We start from the raw sequence: 16799 nt of genomic DNA, 5'->3' as shown, positions 1-16799 counted from the left end.
TGGGGAAAAAGTATAAGTAAACAGGTATAACTGACTGTGGAAGTTGTGACTGGAACTGGTTGGAGACATGGGCTAACAAAGGAATACTATCGATTCACATATTTTTTTCAATTGACACAGGAATTGTTTGAGAAGTGCTGCTAAGTACTGGTGTATACATTTTAGTAGCAACTTCTTTGCTTACGGTTGACTGAGCCATGAGGAGAGGGGAAATTCCCCTCACACTTGATCAGTTAACTCTATGTGTAGCTCTGTGTGTGACAGAGAAAGACAGGACACAGGAGCTGCAGCTGTTGGGAGCTCTGTTTCTGACTGAAGTGTCTGAAGAGAGCAGAGGAAATGTGGAAATGTAACATTCTCACAGCTTTTTCATATTGTTTTTGCTTTCAGAGTTTGATATGCTTGATATTTGCTTTCTGTAGTCTTATATGTAACTCTGGCTGTGCATTGAAGCAGACACCCCTTCTGCAACTGATTTGTCCCAATATAGCTAAATCCCACCCTCAATAAATTACAGCTTTTGCCTCTGATATTTAACATGAAAAGTAGGAAAATGTTTACACAGCTACTAGACATTATTTGTACATTGTCATTTTAGAACACTTGGGTATCGATAGTATTCCTTTAAGAGTATAAAGTAACCCCCTCTGTCTTTACTAGAGCCAGCAGGAATATGGTCTTGGAGTGTAGATTCACAAATTAATATAATATATAAAAAAAAAAAAAAAAAAAAAAAAAAAAAAAAATTATATATATATATATATATATATATATATATATATATATATATATATATATATATATATATATATATATATATATATATATATATATATATATATATATATATATATATATATATATATATATATATATATATATATATATATATATATATATATATATATATATATATATATATATATATATATATATATATATATATATATATATCCAAGTTGGACACCAATCAGAAGCATTTATCAGTATCTGTGGCAAAGGCCAAGTTGGACACCAATCAGAAGCAGAGTGAGAAAAGGCCAAAGTTGGTAAAAACAAAAATGTGCATAATAGGGAATCCTGTGAAAGAGTGTAGTGTCGGAAAAAGGATGCATTGTGTTGCAAAATGCTAGCCCTTAATGCCTCCTAGTCCCCACAAATTAGCTCTAGCCTTTGGAGGGTTGCCCTGTCATCCTTACATAGCACTACTACAGCTCCACCTAGAAAAATGGTAAAGTGTGCTGGGTTGTAAAGTGGAGGGACTTCAGCATTGTAGCTGAGCTCCACAAACTCAAGCAGAACTGGATATAGAAGATGCTGGGCTGAGTAGGCACAAGGTAAACATAATGTGGATGCAAAAAGGGTTTGAAAAACCCTTTTAGTCCTGAATACTATCCATGTCCAAAGTAGCTGCCATAGTTGCAGATCTGCTAGGTGAGGAGAAGGGAGAGGGAGAGATCATTCTGTTACAGGAAAGTAGAAGTGATTTATGTTCCCTGCCCTCTCTGCCTCCTGGAAAGAGGCTGAATGAGCTGGCACTGTAGCTGGCAAGGGTGATGCCCCAGGGCCACAGCCCCAGGACTTCACTTGTAAACTATCCTCAGGGTAACAGGCCAAAGGGATGGGGAGGTTAGTGTATAAAGTGGTGTGACTGTGTCCAGAAAACTCACACACATAAAAAAGGAAAGCTAAAAGGAAAATAAGCTAAAAATAAACTATACAAAATAAATCTGTACAAAAAGGCATAGTGCACAGTATTTATAAGTATCAAACTGAAGATTAGTGCTTGAGACAGGAGAAGTACAGCACTGGGGGCAAAAAAACTTTTGTCCTATGGGCCCTCCTATGGGCAGCTGGTGCTTAACTACTTTATGACCACTTCAAACCCAATTGGCATGGATGCGGCCGCAGCCCCAGGACCGCTCAACAGCAACTGGCATGAAGTCTTGGGGCGGTGACAATCGGCTGTCATGGGCTGATGTTGATGACAGCCGATCGCGGTGATTAGCTGGTGGGGGGGATGGAGGGTGGGCTTTCTACAAAATAAAAAATAGTAAAATTTTAAAAAATAATCCTAGATAAATAAACATGCCGGCAGGGATCAGACCCCACAAACAGAAAGCTTTGTTGGTGGGCAAAAAAAAAAAAGGGGGGGGGGGGGGGGGAGAACACTTCTGTGCTGAGTTGTACGACCCTGCAGTGAGCCCTTAAAGTTGCAGTGGCCTAATTTTAAAAAATTAGCCTGGTTCTTGGGGGGGGGGGGGGGGGATTGGGGGGCATTGGTTGGGAGGTAGGGGTAAAGCCTGCGGTCCTTGAGTGGTTAAAAAGAAACCTGAAAATGCTCTAGGTGTGGTCCAGCCCTTGGTTATGGAGGGACGCTTAGAAGGAGACTAGAGCACCAAAATGGAACAAGAGGCCAGAGATTAGATTTCATAATTCATACTTCATCTCGTTAAAGAATTATGATATTAAAACAAGGTACCGTATATCCTCTAATATAAGTCAACTCCAATATTTGACCATCAAAGGCCTAGTGCACATCAAAAAACGCTAGCAGATCTGCAAAATGCTAGCGATTTTTGAAGCGTTTTTTTCTTATTATTATGAAGTTTTGCGGTTTAGTGTAGCTTTTTTTGTGTAGCACATTACAGATATGGTTACAGTAAAGCTGTTACTGAACAGCTACTGTAACAAAAAACGCTCTGATCTGGCGTTTTATCATGCGTTTTCCCTATTTATTGTCCAGCGCTGCGTAATATGTTGCCGCTTTATAAATACAATAAATAATAATATACTTAACATTGGAGGCAGAAACGCCTCCAAAATCCAAAAAATGCTGCAGCCCGGGAGTATGCGTTTCTGCAAAATGCCTACCGCTCTGGTGTGCACCCGCCCATTGAAATACATTACCCAAGCGTTTCCTCAGCCGCAAGCGTCCCTAAAAACGCTACCAAAAGCACTCGGTGTGCACTAGGCCTTAAAGAGAAACCATGACCAAGAATTGAACTTCATCTCAATCAGTAGCCGATACCCCCTTTTACATGAGAAATCTATTTCTTTTCACAAACGGATCAGGGGGATAGCTAATTTTGTGGTGAAACCCCTACCACAAGAAACTCTGAGGACCATGGTACTCCTGGCAGTTTCCGGTCTGTGAACCTTGTTGCATTGTGGGAAATAGCTGTTTACAGCTGTTTCCAACTACCAAAAAAGCTAGCAGCAGTTACATAACCTGCCATCAGTAAAAATGTCACCATGTGATAAATGTCAGAATGTAAATCAGGGATTTAAAAGATTTTATAATGGGCAAGCACTGACTAAATCATTTATACATAGTTATTGTAAAAATGAAGCACTTTTTATTACATTTTTTTCACTGGAGTCCCTCTTTAAAGTGAATGGGAACTGCATTTAAAAAAATGAAACAGATACTTACCCAAGGAGAGGGAAGGCTCTGGGTCCTATCGAGCCTTCCGGCTCCTCTCCTGGTCCCCTCGATCCAGTGCTGGCTCGCCCAGTATCAGTATTTGACTAAATTAGTCAAATACTGCTTTTTCCGGCCGAAGGAGGCTTCAAAAGTCTTCAGGGAGCCCGAGTGCTCCTGAAGAAGGGCGGCCCTGTACTGTGCCTGCGCAAGCACGCTCTCTTGTAGAGAGCCGCATGTCTTCAGGGGGGCACAGCTCCTGAAGACTTCCAAATACCCTTTCGGCGGGGGATTGAAACGGGGGGAAGCGAGCACAGGATAGAGAGCACCGAGAGAGGAGACAGAAGGCTCTATATGACCCAGAGCCTTCCCTCTCCTTAGGCAAGTATTTGCTTCAATTTTTTTTTAAATGCAGCATTCACTTTAAGCTGGAACTTTGTTCTGACTCAAGTATAAGTCTACCCAGCAAAGTTAATTGCTGCATTCAGGGACCAGGAAGAATTAACAACTGCATTTGAGGACCAGGAGGGTGTAATGACAGCACTGCATACAGTATTGCAGCCATTAACTCCTCCTGTCCCTTATGTGCAGCCAGTAAGTCCTCCAGGCCCTCAAGTGCGGCAATTATTCACCCCTTCCTGCAGCCCAGTATTTTCACCCTGCTCCTTTGTTTGTCAATTGTGGCCAGCACTTTCAGACCTGTGTGTTTTCTTGGCATTTCCTTTATCAAGAAAGTGGCTTCAATTCATCAAGGGCTGTTCGATAACAATAACTAAGGCCTTAAAATACCGCATTCAGTATTTTAGACTTGTGTGTGCTAATTCATCAATAATTTTCTACATGTGGTAGATGTTCGGCAATTTACCGAATAGGTCTGTGCAGTGAGGGTATTATAATAGAAAAGAGGCATACCCAACTTCCATATAGATGTGCATGTTATACTGCCTCTGCTCTTGCTGAATCTGTCCCATTAGTCTTAACATTCAATTTCCTTGCCACAGCTTAGATGAACTGCCAAGAAACATTACACATGCCCTTCTAACACAGGAGACCAGGGTCCGAATCTCGGCTCTGCCTGTTCAGTAAGCCAGCACCTATTCAGTAGGAGACCTTAGGCAAGTTTCATTAACACTGTTACTGCCTATATAGAGCGCGCCCTAGTGGCTGCAGCTCTGGCGCTTTGAGTCCGCCAGGAGAAAAGCGTGATATAAATGTTATTTGTCTTGTCTTGTGTCATTTCGCCACAAGCTCCCACTAGCATCTCTGCATATTCAAACAGGCACTCAAGGGGTTACACTACTGAAGGGTGCCAGGAAAACATCTTTTGTTCTTTTCTCTCTGCTCGCTGCCTGGGGGATCTAAAAGCTTTTTCCACCAGAGAAGCCTGCGCTACCCATCAGCAGCACTTGCAGGAGACAGGGGCTCTTTCTATTGGCTGCCTGCTCCTGTCAATCATGGGGACATCCACACTTAATGCATTCGAGGCTTGTTATCGACAGATGAGAGCTGGAGATGATCACCACACATTTTACAGAATGCTGCAACCTTGATGAATTGACATTTGCTGACATGTGTGGAGATAATTACCACACAAGTCAGTAATTTATCTCACTGCTCCATAATTTCAGCTTTTCATGCGGTAACAGCTTTGATGAATTGACATTTTCCTAAGTGCTCAGTAAAGTCAGCTGTTTTCAGCATTACCAAATGCGGTAATGCTTGATGAATTGAATGAAGCCAGTGTCACTTAGCACTGGGTACACTGCTGCATATAGAAATTTCACTAACAGTTCACACATTACTCAGTGTGCTCAGTGCTGCATGTGACGCGTGTATAAGTCAACCTCTATACTTTAGTGAATCAGACCTAAATGTCTAGACTTAGTCGAGTAAATACAGTATACTTCAGACAAAGCTAATAAAACATATGACAGTAGTTGACATACTGTAATGTAATGTAATGTAATGTAAAATGCAGATAGCATGTTCTAATAAAAAAAAAATAAAAAATAAAAAAAAAATAGTGGCATACTTTTAATAATGTATTATTCGTTATTACTTCATGGTTATGTTAAAATTCAAATAATAAAATGTAACCAAATAATGTGCAGGGGTCAGTGGTTAGATACTTCAGGTGACCATACACTTATAGATTTGCAGCAGATTCGTCCATCAGATAGATTTCTGTCAGATGCCCATCAAGTCGAATCTGACCGGAATCTGATGTGTGCCACACACTAGGAACAGATTTCCAATAGATTTCAGAATAAAATCTATTGGAAATCGATCTAAATGCATTATTGGAATATTAGATCCAATGCAACTCTATGGGCCATCTATATGCTGCCAGCAGCAGATCAACCTAGATTTTCTATCCTGTCAGATAGATCAAATCCATCGAAGTCGATCGATCTGATAGAATCGATTTCTGATTGATCAATTCTATAGAAGCGCTGAAATCGACCAGTGTATGGGCCCCTTTAAGCTTAATAGTACAATTGGATATTTAAAAAGGACATCCAAAGTGACAGGACTGAAGAGAAAAAAAAAGTTATACATACTATACTCCATTAAGCTGTTCTGACCCCGACTGCGTCCTCAGTTTTCCCCAGAACATTTCCTTTGGATTGTAAAATGGGGCGGACCATACAAATACAAAGTATTACAGATACAATGTGCGCAGACGCATGCATAGCCTGGTAAACTGTGCAGGTGAGACGATTACTGGAAATAACTGGTTTTGGGTCAAGGATGCCAACCCGGTAGTGGAGGGGACTGGTCTGGCCTGGTCCATTTTAAAGCCAAAAGAGATGTTCAGGGGAAACCAGAGGATGCAGTCGTCATTAGAACATCTTTAAGGAACACAGTAGGTAGAACTCTGGGAGCTAGTCTACTTTAGGGGACCCAGCGCAAATCCCCATAGACAATTGGAACTGTGCTGAAAACGGAACGAATTTCCGCTTTCAGCTTGTTTAAAACCCCACAAGTTGTATATCCATGGAAAGCTAAGATTCTGCTCTAACGAATTCTGGCACTTCGGTGAGAAAAAGCTTAAACTCACCGTGCAGGAAGCGCCGAAAGTCCGCAATCGTGGCTCCGTCGGCCATTTTAGCTGTCTGCTGCTGCTGTTTGTCTCCCTCCTCATTGGAGGGATTGTTAGCTGGGGGCGTGCCAGGAAGAAAAAGTGAACTCCACACGCCACCCAGTGGCTGAGTAATAAAACATAAGTTGCTCTGAACTTGGGCATGGGAATAATAATGTATTATAATACATTAATACATTATTATTAAAATAATGTTATTTATATACACACACCTGCTTTAGTGGACTCACTGTCCCCTTGCCCGCTCGCTTCGCTCGCTGGGCTGCGGGCTCGGTCCTCGCTTCGCTCGGACAACTTTTTTATTCCTACTCTATGTCCACATGGATAGTGGAGATTGCACGCACACCTGCTTTAGTGGAGTCACTGTCCCCTTGCCCGCTCGCTTCGCTCGCTGGGCTGCGGGATCGGTCCTCGCTTCGCTCGGACAACTTTTTATTCCTACTCTATGTCCACATGGATAGTGGAGATTGCACGCACACCTGCTTTAGTGGAGTCACTGTCCCCTTGCCCGCTCGCTTCGCTCGCTGGGCTGCGGGATCGGTCCTCGCTTCGCTCGGACAACTTTTTATTCCTACTCTATGTCCACATGGATAGTGGAGATTGCACGCACACCTTAATTATTTTCATTATTTTTTTTATTATTTCATTAAATCCATTTCTTGTATTTTTTCAATTTTTAAATTACAATGACAGTTTTCAATTCAAGAATTACTTGTATTCCACAGCCACTAGGTGGCATGTGGAGTTCACTTTTTTCTTCCTGGCACGCCCCCAGCTAACAATCCCTCCAATGAGGAGGGAGACAAACATCACCAGCAGAGCTAAGATGGCTGACGGAGCCACGATTGCGGACTTTCGGCGCTTCCTGCACGGTGAGTTTAAGCTTTTTCTCACCGAAAGTGCCAGAATTCGTTAGAGGAGAATCTTAGCTTTCCATAGATATATAACTTGTGGGGTTTTAAACAAGCTGAAAGCGGAAATTCGTTCCGTTTTCAGCACAGTTCCAATTGTCTATGGGGATTTGCGCTGGGTCCCCTAAAGTAGACTAGCGCCGAACTCTGTTACAATTTGAGGTGGCCATTCACTAGTCGATTTTTCTTTTGTTATCCATCAGATTTAAGCATCCATGGAAACTATGCTTGATCAACAGATATTTAGGCCGAAATCAATCTATTGGGTCGATCATGCTGGATGGAAATGGCAGCATGTTGCTAGCAGTGTTCAGTTTCACGACTACAGACACAGCAGTGGAACTTACTCTCACCTGTCTGCCAGTGCTTTTCCCCGTGTCTTCTTTCCACCGCCAGGGCTTCTTACTGTCTCGGTTTGTGTGTCACATGACAAACAAATACTACAGGCCTTTACTGGTCACGTAAGGTACGGGTGCACAAAGAGTTTGGCTTCTAGTGCTTAGTACAAGAAAACACAACTCCCTGGGAGTGAAGAGTCAGGGATAAGCCCCAGCAGTAGAAAGAAGACAGACACACTGGTGGACAGGTGAGTATAAGCCCCACCAGCTCATACATTCTGCACAGTCAGGGGTAGGTGGACTTAGAAGGGGAGACCCGGCAGGCAGTCTGCACAGATTTTTCAATCAATATAGTGTAGTCTAAACAGAATAGGAACTACATGTCCCACCCAGTCAGGTACTTTAAACGTAGTTACTGTAAGGATCCCTCCTGTAGCGTATTCTGTCTGTTGCAGTGGAGCTGCAAACTGACAGTTCTGGCTTATCTGCTTGCATTCGGTTGTGCATTCGCAATAAGTCTCATTGTCACTTGCTATCGCTCTGCAGTTCTGGGCAGCTCAGGATGCCGTCATCATTCCACCAATTGCTTGTTGCAGCTGAGCTGCGGCCAGATAGCCCTGGATTTCCTGCATGCATGTTTCATAATACTGCATGTATTTCTTATGGGAGTCCTTTGCATTCACAGCCAGCTAGCAAATGGTAATCAAGCCAGCTCAGAATTGAGTGATTACAATTCAGCTGTGTGGAAATTTGCATGCTTGCATCCATTGGCTGATGCCAGCATAAAAGTCTGCCTTCCATTTCAGACCCCGCCCGACAGTGTTCAGCTCTCTGCTGTGAAAGTGGTTATTGTAAATCTATAATGCCTTGCTCTGTATTGTCATGTCTGCTGGACGTTTGCTGACCTGCGGGGGTCAGTGAAGTCCTTCTGATCCTGATAGTTAGATTCTACCAGCACCACGTTGTTCACTGGTAGTATTCCTTCTAGCCTTGTTCTTGAGGACGAACTATAGCAGCGGTTGCCATTAGTTTGCTCCTACCTGTTAGTCTCGTCTATCTCAGTGTCAATGTTGCCGTTGCCGTCGCTGTCTGTTGTCTGTTTTGTTAATAGTCATTACTTGTGCTTCAGCTAGTGAGTTATTTGAGAGCTACATTTCATTAATTGCGCATCAGCACAATATATATGTACTCTTGTCAGTATTGTATTATTGTAATATTGTATTCCGACCTTTGCCTGCCTCTCGACTATGAATCTGCCTAATCCTTCCAAAACGTCTGACATCTGAATTAACGTGTATGACCCAAGCCTGTTACCGACTACATCTGTTGTGTATTGTATCACATAGCATCTAGCCTGATAGGAGGCCCAGAGCTGCAATTGCTCTGGGCAATCTTGCTCCCTTGTTTATTACTCCTGTGTCCATCTGTGGAGCCTCTTCCATTACCCAGCTACTAGCCTTGTTGCGCTGGGTGATCAGAAATTATGACCCCCCCCAGCATTACAGTTACTGGAAAAATAAGACATGCAATGTGCAAACCTTTATACATTGCTCATAAAATCAAGTTCGCTATCATAGGCATTAAAAATTGGGACGCCAAATTAAGACCTTAACGGCTGCCATCTATTTGTTCTGCAGCTACAGGGTTTGACTGGTTTTATTCATATTTATTAATAAGTCAATAGAAATTTGTTGAGTTTTTTTTTTTGACTCATGACTAGCAGCCAGTACATACTGAAAAGTAAGGTTTTTTTTTTAAGAAATATGTTGCTATGGCAAGTGACAATTCTAAAAAAAAAAAAAAAAATTAATGAAAATTAGTACACAGTTTAGTAGCTGGCATCTCAAATTAATATACCATTTTGAACTTCTAAGAGATAAAAATTATTAAAAAAAAAAAGAAAAAAAAAAAACAACCTAAAAATTGTCCTAAAAACAACCAACCATATTTCCCAAAGAATTTGCAACAGCCATTATCGATTTGTTTTTACCCGTGTGATATTACCAAGTCTAAACATGTGTATTCGGTTTCAATGATTTCCCTCTGAAGATTTGAATACATTTATAGTGACTCACCTCAAGATCTCCATGCTGTGGCGATGAAGAGTCTGCTTTCTTACCCTTCCCCCTGTTCCTTATTGGAGTATTCTTCTTACTCTGGTCTTCTGTCTCATTGCTGCCCATAGCCCTCATAGGCTGGCCTGCAGCAGCATCCCCTACAAGAGCATTTCTGATGTTAGCATAGGAAGCACTGTTTTTAACGCATCACAAAACAACAACAGCAACAATAATATACAAAACAGCAACAACATACATACCAGAAATCGGTCTTTGAACAGGCTGCACTGGGTTTGTAGCATCTGTCTTGCTCTCTTGGAAATCTGGAGTAATAGAGTTGTTCTCTGTAGTACCACTGGGTGGTGCTGTGAAGCTTTGGTTTGGGTAACACGGTTGGTACGGATTTTGCCCAAGAATAGTATATGTGGGGTATTCCTTTAAAAAATACATCAAATACAGTTAAAAAAAATAATGGTTACTATTAAAAGTACAAAATGTATTACATTATTGAAAGATCGATGCACATTTTCAGATATTCAGATCTGTACTTTGTTTAATAGGGATACTGCATCTCTTGTCGGCGACGTGAAGCTTGCAATACTTATGTAAGCGTCAAAGTTTAATAAGGACCCATGCTGTGTAAAGCTAGCTACAAAAATGATAGCGAATGATTTTGCGCGCTCATCCAATCATCCTTAGGGCATCCTTTCATCAGACTATCACATTAACTAAAAAGACATACTGGCTAAACACTTCTATTTAGTGTATGGAGGAAAAGCTAGATGCAACCATACATTAGTGGAAGCACTGGCAATTACAGGTTTTCCAGCCTGACCGTTTGTTTACCCCTAACAGCAGTGCCTGAACTGCACCAACAGACAAATACAATTTTCATTGCATTGCACGACACTGACAGGAAGCTAAAAATTTGGCAGCAGCAGTCTATCACTTCAGACCATGGCGGACCCCTCACAGACCGGGAGCCAGAGGAGCAGCACCCCTGAGCCCAGCAACAGCACACCATAACAAATCTTCCATATGGGAAGGTTTATTAAAAAAAATCCTGTTGCTCAGTTGCCTTAAAGAGACACTGAAGCGGAAAAAAAAATGATATAATGAATTGGTTGTGTAGTACTGATAATTACTAGAAGATTAGTAGCAAAGAAAATATTCTCGTATTTTTATTTTCAGTTATATAGTTTTTTTTATAACATTGCATCATTCTCTAATATTTGCAGTTTACACACTACTCAGCAATCTAAAATGCTTTTAACCACTTGAGGACCCACCCTTTACGACCAGCGCTGTTGTAGCTGATCTGTGCTGGGTGGGCTCTGCAGCCCCCAGCACAGATCAGCGTGCAGGCAGAGCGACCAGATCGCCCCCCTTTTTTCCCCACTAGGGGGATGATGTGCTGGGGGGGTCTGATCGCTCCTGCCTGCGGGTGTTGCGGGGGGGGGGGCACCTCAAAGCCCCCCTCCGCGGCGAAATCCTCCCACTCCCTCTCCTACCTGGCCCCCCCTGGAGAATCCGGGCTGCACAGGACGCTATCCGTCCTGTGCAGCCAGTGACGGGACGTCCCCTGTCACATGGCGGCGATCCCCGGCCGCTGATTGGCCGGGGATCGCCGATCTGCCTTACGGCGCTGCTGCGCAGCAGCGCCGTACAAATGTAAACAAAGCGGATTATTTCCGCTTGTGTTTACATTTAGCCTGCGAGCCGCCATCGGCGGCCCGCAGGCTATTCACGGAGCCCCCCGCCGTGAATTGACAGGAAGCAGCCGCTCGCACGAGCGTCTGCTTCCTGATTAATCAGCCTGCAGCTGGCGACGCAATACTGCGTCGCTGGTCCTGCAGCTGCCACTTTGCCGACGCGCGTTATGAGTGCGCGGTCGGCAAGTGGTTAAAGAGCAGTCTTGTGAACTATTGACCTGTCCTCTGGGGAAAAAAAAAAAAAAAAAAGAAAATACAGTGACTGACAGTGGAGATAACAAGCTTCAGAAGACAGAGCTCTCTGTGACTTTTAAAGTGGTGGAGAGCTCAATGACTTTTTTGCATAACTCTTCCTGTACTGGAAATATTAGACTTATGTCTCTGCTCCTAATGTTTTATTATTAGCTGTACTACACACACACACACACACACACACACAAATCATATCATAATTTTTGTTTCTGCTTCAGTGTCTCTTTAACAGGCTGCATCAAATCAATGCAAATTACAATACTCTGGACAATGTACTTTATTTGGAACACTGGCTCTTAAAGTTTTATTGAATAATTTTAAAAGCAATAAAGTCTCCTCCCACATAGGCCACTGTGATAATACCGAAAGAAAAACACAATTTCCCACAATCATCAGCTTTGTTACATAAATCAATAAATGCTATTAGAATTAAGGGCATGACGACAAATGGGAAAATATTACATTTGGCTCCAATCTGTCCTAACTAAGTTTTCACAGCTAGAATACATCTCCTTTTGCAGCCTTAGGAGTAGAGCTCAGCAACAGGCAAAGGACATGGACACAACTAAAAGAGAGAGATTATTGAATGCATATACTTATTTTTATACAATTCCCGGCTTATATAAAATCCTAAACGCAATTATACTAGACTCCATCCTATAGGTGGCCACACACAATTTTTTATATCTTTTTGTTAAAATCAATTTTTCCAACTGATTGTAACTTTTGAAAGTCTGCCCAATGTATCACACGTATTTGATTTTTTCTTAATTATGGAAAAAATGATTGAAAATGTGAAAACATTGCATGGGTCTATACAAGTGAGAAATCTACAGTCTTTTTTACACCATTTAATGTTCTGAACATTTTTCAGAAAAAATAAAAAAATAAATAAATAAAATTAAAACAGGAAATGTTACCACATTTCTCAATTGGAGAAAGTAAAAAACATTTGATTTCAATATGCAATCCACCATTTTTATGAAAAAAAAGCAAAAACATTGTTGTGCCACTTTTAGTCTGGTCAAAGTATCTGGGAGAGACCCAATTAGATATTGCACTTCCACAGTGAACAGTGAAAGTTTAAAATGATTACACCCGTTACACCTGTTAACCCTCCAATAGCTTCAACTATGCAAGAGTAACATTTGCCTCAGGTAAAGCTGCTGGATGTACTGCCTTTTATAATACATACAGAACGTTCTGCTCAATAGCAAGAGCCAGCTAAAGTCAGAACTTACCTGATTAGAGATGCTGGTAACTGCAGGGGTTGTGATGTTTGCATTAGGTGAGGAGCTTGAAATCACATTTGCACTTGTTGTAGAAGCTGTGTGAAAACACAAATAAAGAAATATAACCCTCCAAGCAAACAACAGTGATACTAAAGCACGGCACACACGTTTTAGAATTGTGATGCGCACCGCCACAAAAACATTGACAGTCAATGGTCAGGTTAAGAAAAAGGTTTTTTTGTGCTCATATACATTCCACTCTTGTTTTTTTTCTCCAGGTTAAAAAAAACCCTAATTTTTTACATTATAATTTATAATAACCATAACAAACAAGAAACCCCAAAACACAATGAAAAAATCGTACACAAAAAGGATGAAAACAAGGGTCATGATATCATCAGGGCTGTGGAGTCAGTACAAAAATCATCTGATTCCGACTCCTCAGTTTATGAAACCGCAGACTCAGACTTCAGGTACCCAAAATGGCTCTGACTCCTCAACTACCGACTCCTTAGCCTAATTTTTACAAAGGGTATGGATTTTGTTCTAAAATCATCCAACTCCTCAGTTGATTTAAACCACCGACTCCAGGTAACACACACACACACACACACACACACACACACACACACACACACACACACACACACACACACACACACACACACACACACACACACACACACACACACACACACACACACACACACACCCTGGTAACATTTATATTCACAAACAGTGCAGGACCTATTTACCTTGTACAGGATAGGAATACAGCACAGGGCTAGTTTGGCTGCTGGTGACTCCTGAAGATGATGTCAAAATTGTAGGGTGATTTAGCGTCTGGATTAAGCCATTTTCAGACTTGATTCCTGGCCACAAGGCACCTGAGCAGAGAAATAATAAAGTTAAGTGTGCATACATTTGTGCAGAGTACAATTAAAAAGGTAGATGCGTTCATGTAACACATTTCTGTATTTCATATTTACCAGACTGGATGCTGTAGAATATAGGTCCTGAATAACTGCATTCAAAGTTCTCAGAGAAAGAAAACATTTCTAATGTGAATAAAGCGATTCTGAGGAGTAAACACTGGACATAATAGCTCTGCTGCAGTACTTCTGCTTGCCGATTCTCTCCACAGTAACCCAACACCACTTTCCCCTTTGACACTGCAACACTACCCAGCAGAGCTGTCCAGCAAGATCACATTTTACCTTTATAGTCCTCATAAGTCACCAAAGAGATAGAAAAGATAATGGGGCAGCAGTTACACCAATTATATCTGGTAATCATTGACCTAACTTACTGCAGCATTACAGGTTCTTTCTTGCTGGCAAGACCATGAGCACTACATGTAATAAAGGACGGGCACAGAAGAACAGGAACAGAATGCAAGGATTTTTCTTGGTTTTTTTTTTTGTTTTCCTTTAGTTATCTAGGTATTTTGAGGGTTACTTCCAAAGTGCCCATTTATGGAAAAAATGGTAACTGTGATAGTTTAGGTAGTGTATCCCAAACTCACAATGCTCAAGCACATGCCCGGGTCATCTGGAATTTTTCTGGTCAGTCGTTACTCTTCTGCACAGCAGTAAGGCACACCAAGAGATCTCGTCTCCTTACTTCTGCTTTCAATGGTAAAAAGGATCTGAGCAGTCTTTTAGTAAAATATACAAAATTAACCACCCTCTATTGGAGGTTTATAAAATTGGGTGGGCTGTTGGGGGGAGGGGGCTTTTTGGAGGCATGTAATGATTACCTGCAGGGGGCCGCTCCCTAATTCCCAGAGTGTATGTGGTCCTCTATGTTTGATCCACTGGTGCAGTTTAAAGTTCCCGCAGTAACATTGCCGCCCTGAGCACCCAATGGATGGCGGAAGATGTAGCCCATTAATGTGACATTAACGGTCGCTGGCACTGTGAACTGTGGCAGTGGATTAAAGATGAAGAACTTTATACAAATGGGAGACTAAGAAGCGGCAATTAAATGCTTGCCACCACACTCCAATGGCCCACACCATTTACAAATCTGCCCTAGGAGGTAACCTATATGTCCCGTTTGTGTATTTTTTACTTAAAGAGGGACACGATTGAAGAAGAATTGTAGGCTCTGTTGCTATGCAGAGGGGCGGAGGAACTACAAAGTGGCGTATGCATGATGACACAGAGGGCGGGGTAGCGGCGTGGACAAAAAAAAATAAAAAGTTATTGGGGGCGAGTAGATCTGCCAAGTGGATCGCTGATGGGTTGAGGGTCGGGGACTGCCGTACACGCTTGTCAGCTGAGGCGGTCATTATCAGCAGGACTCTAAATGTTGTTCTGTGTTGGTTTGTCCTGCCTTATGAGCTCCTCACTTGATAGATTTTTAGCTCGATTGAGTCAACTACCATTTCTGTTTTCACTTGGCGAGTGCAGAAACAAAGGTATTATTGTGGTAGTCTTCCTCTGATCTTAGTTGCTACATCCCATGAGATTTCGGTCTACTGGCTCTGCAGGCAACCTCACTGTCAAGTTACGTGTCCCACTGTGGAGGCACCCATTATTTGTGTATGATGTGTTTGCATCTACCACGAGTATAGCAACACCAGAATGAGATTACTATCTACTAGCCCTCATATCTATGGATATGTGAAGCCTAAAATATCTGAGCTTTTAGACATTTTCCCCACAGTGGATGCTCTCGTTTTCATATGATGAATTCACACCCATTGCTAGCACAGGGACTCCTTAGGAAGACTTTGTTGAAGTTTTGGCACTAGCCCTCATATACATGAATAGGTTTGACCAATGTTTGTGTTTTAGAGGTGTTGTGTGTATCCACTGGCTCTTAGTTTGAGTTGTGGTTCCTTTAAATGGCTGCTTCTGTAACCCGACCCCCTTAAAGGACACCCGAGGTGAAAAACTAATGAAATAAACGATTGTATCCATCTTCCTTCTCCTAAAAATGACTTAAGATATCCCACAGTTTTATTTTAAGTTTAAAAGGGGAACTGAAGTAAAAGGTATACGGAGGCTGCCATATTTATTTCCTTTTAATCAATACCAGTTGCCTGGCAGCCCTGCTGGTCTATTTCTCTGCAGTAGTATCTGAATAACACCAGAAACAAGCATGCAGCTTGTCTTGTCAGATCTGACTTTAAAGTCTGAAACACCTGATCTGCTGCATGCTTGTTCAGGGGCTATGGCTAATAGCATTAGAGGCAGAGGATCAGAAGGGCTGCCAGGCAACTGGTATGGATTAAAAGGAAATAAATATGGCAGCCTCCGTATACCTCTTACTTCAGTTCCCCTTTAAATCTCTTTTTTAAGTTTTAACTGTTTTATTGTTTTTTCTCAATGACACATTCATTGAAGTATGCCAGAGCTAAAATCTATGAACTGTTGACCCTTTTTATCGCTTTCCTGCTCTCAGAAGCCATTTTCTGCTAGGAAAGTGTTTTAGTTGGAATCTCTTATCAGTGAGGGTCACACCGTAGTCACTTCCTGTCTGAGTCAGTACTGAGTCAGTCATTTACATACCTGATATTTAACCCTTTCAGGCAGAGGGGGAAAAAAAAAAAAAAAAGGAACACAGCATAGTTATTTGTGTGCTAGGCACTGTACATACCCCATGTCTATCTCATGTCACCTCGGGTATCCTTTAATAGGGAACTCAGCCACTCATATCCATTTAATGTTTTTTTTTGCAAAGTGAAAGATGACTGAAAGTTTGTACTACTTTCACTGCCATATGTTTGTAGGTGGTTTTAGTGCAGTTACAATAATAAAACA

At 41.8% G+C, this 16799-nt stretch overlaps 1 protein-coding gene across 2 annotated transcripts in view; it reads right to left on the bottom strand.

Moving 5' to 3' along the window:
- The window catches only part of EYA3 (EYA transcriptional coactivator and phosphatase 3), a 170378-nt gene that overhangs the window by 60989 nt on the left and 92590 nt on the right, over positions 1-16799 (bottom strand). For both annotated transcript variants that reach the window (XM_068269324.1, XM_068269325.1), the window contains 4 exons: positions 13785-13916; positions 13039-13124; positions 10094-10268; positions 9852-9991 (listed from right to left, as the gene is read on the bottom strand). In XM_068269324.1, the coding sequence (XP_068125425.1) occupies positions 9852-9991; positions 10094-10268; positions 13039-13124; positions 13785-13916 (533 nt within the window). The remainder of the gene's footprint in view (positions 1-9851; positions 9992-10093; positions 10269-13038; positions 13125-13784; positions 13917-16799) is intronic.

Source organism: Hyperolius riggenbachi, chromosome 2 (assembly GCF_040937935.1).
Source record: "Hyperolius riggenbachi isolate aHypRig1 chromosome 2, aHypRig1.pri, whole genome shotgun sequence".
Taxonomy (NCBI): Eukaryota; Metazoa; Chordata; class Amphibia; order Anura; family Hyperoliidae; genus Hyperolius; species Hyperolius riggenbachi.
This window is presented reverse-complemented; position numbering and strand designations above follow the sequence as displayed.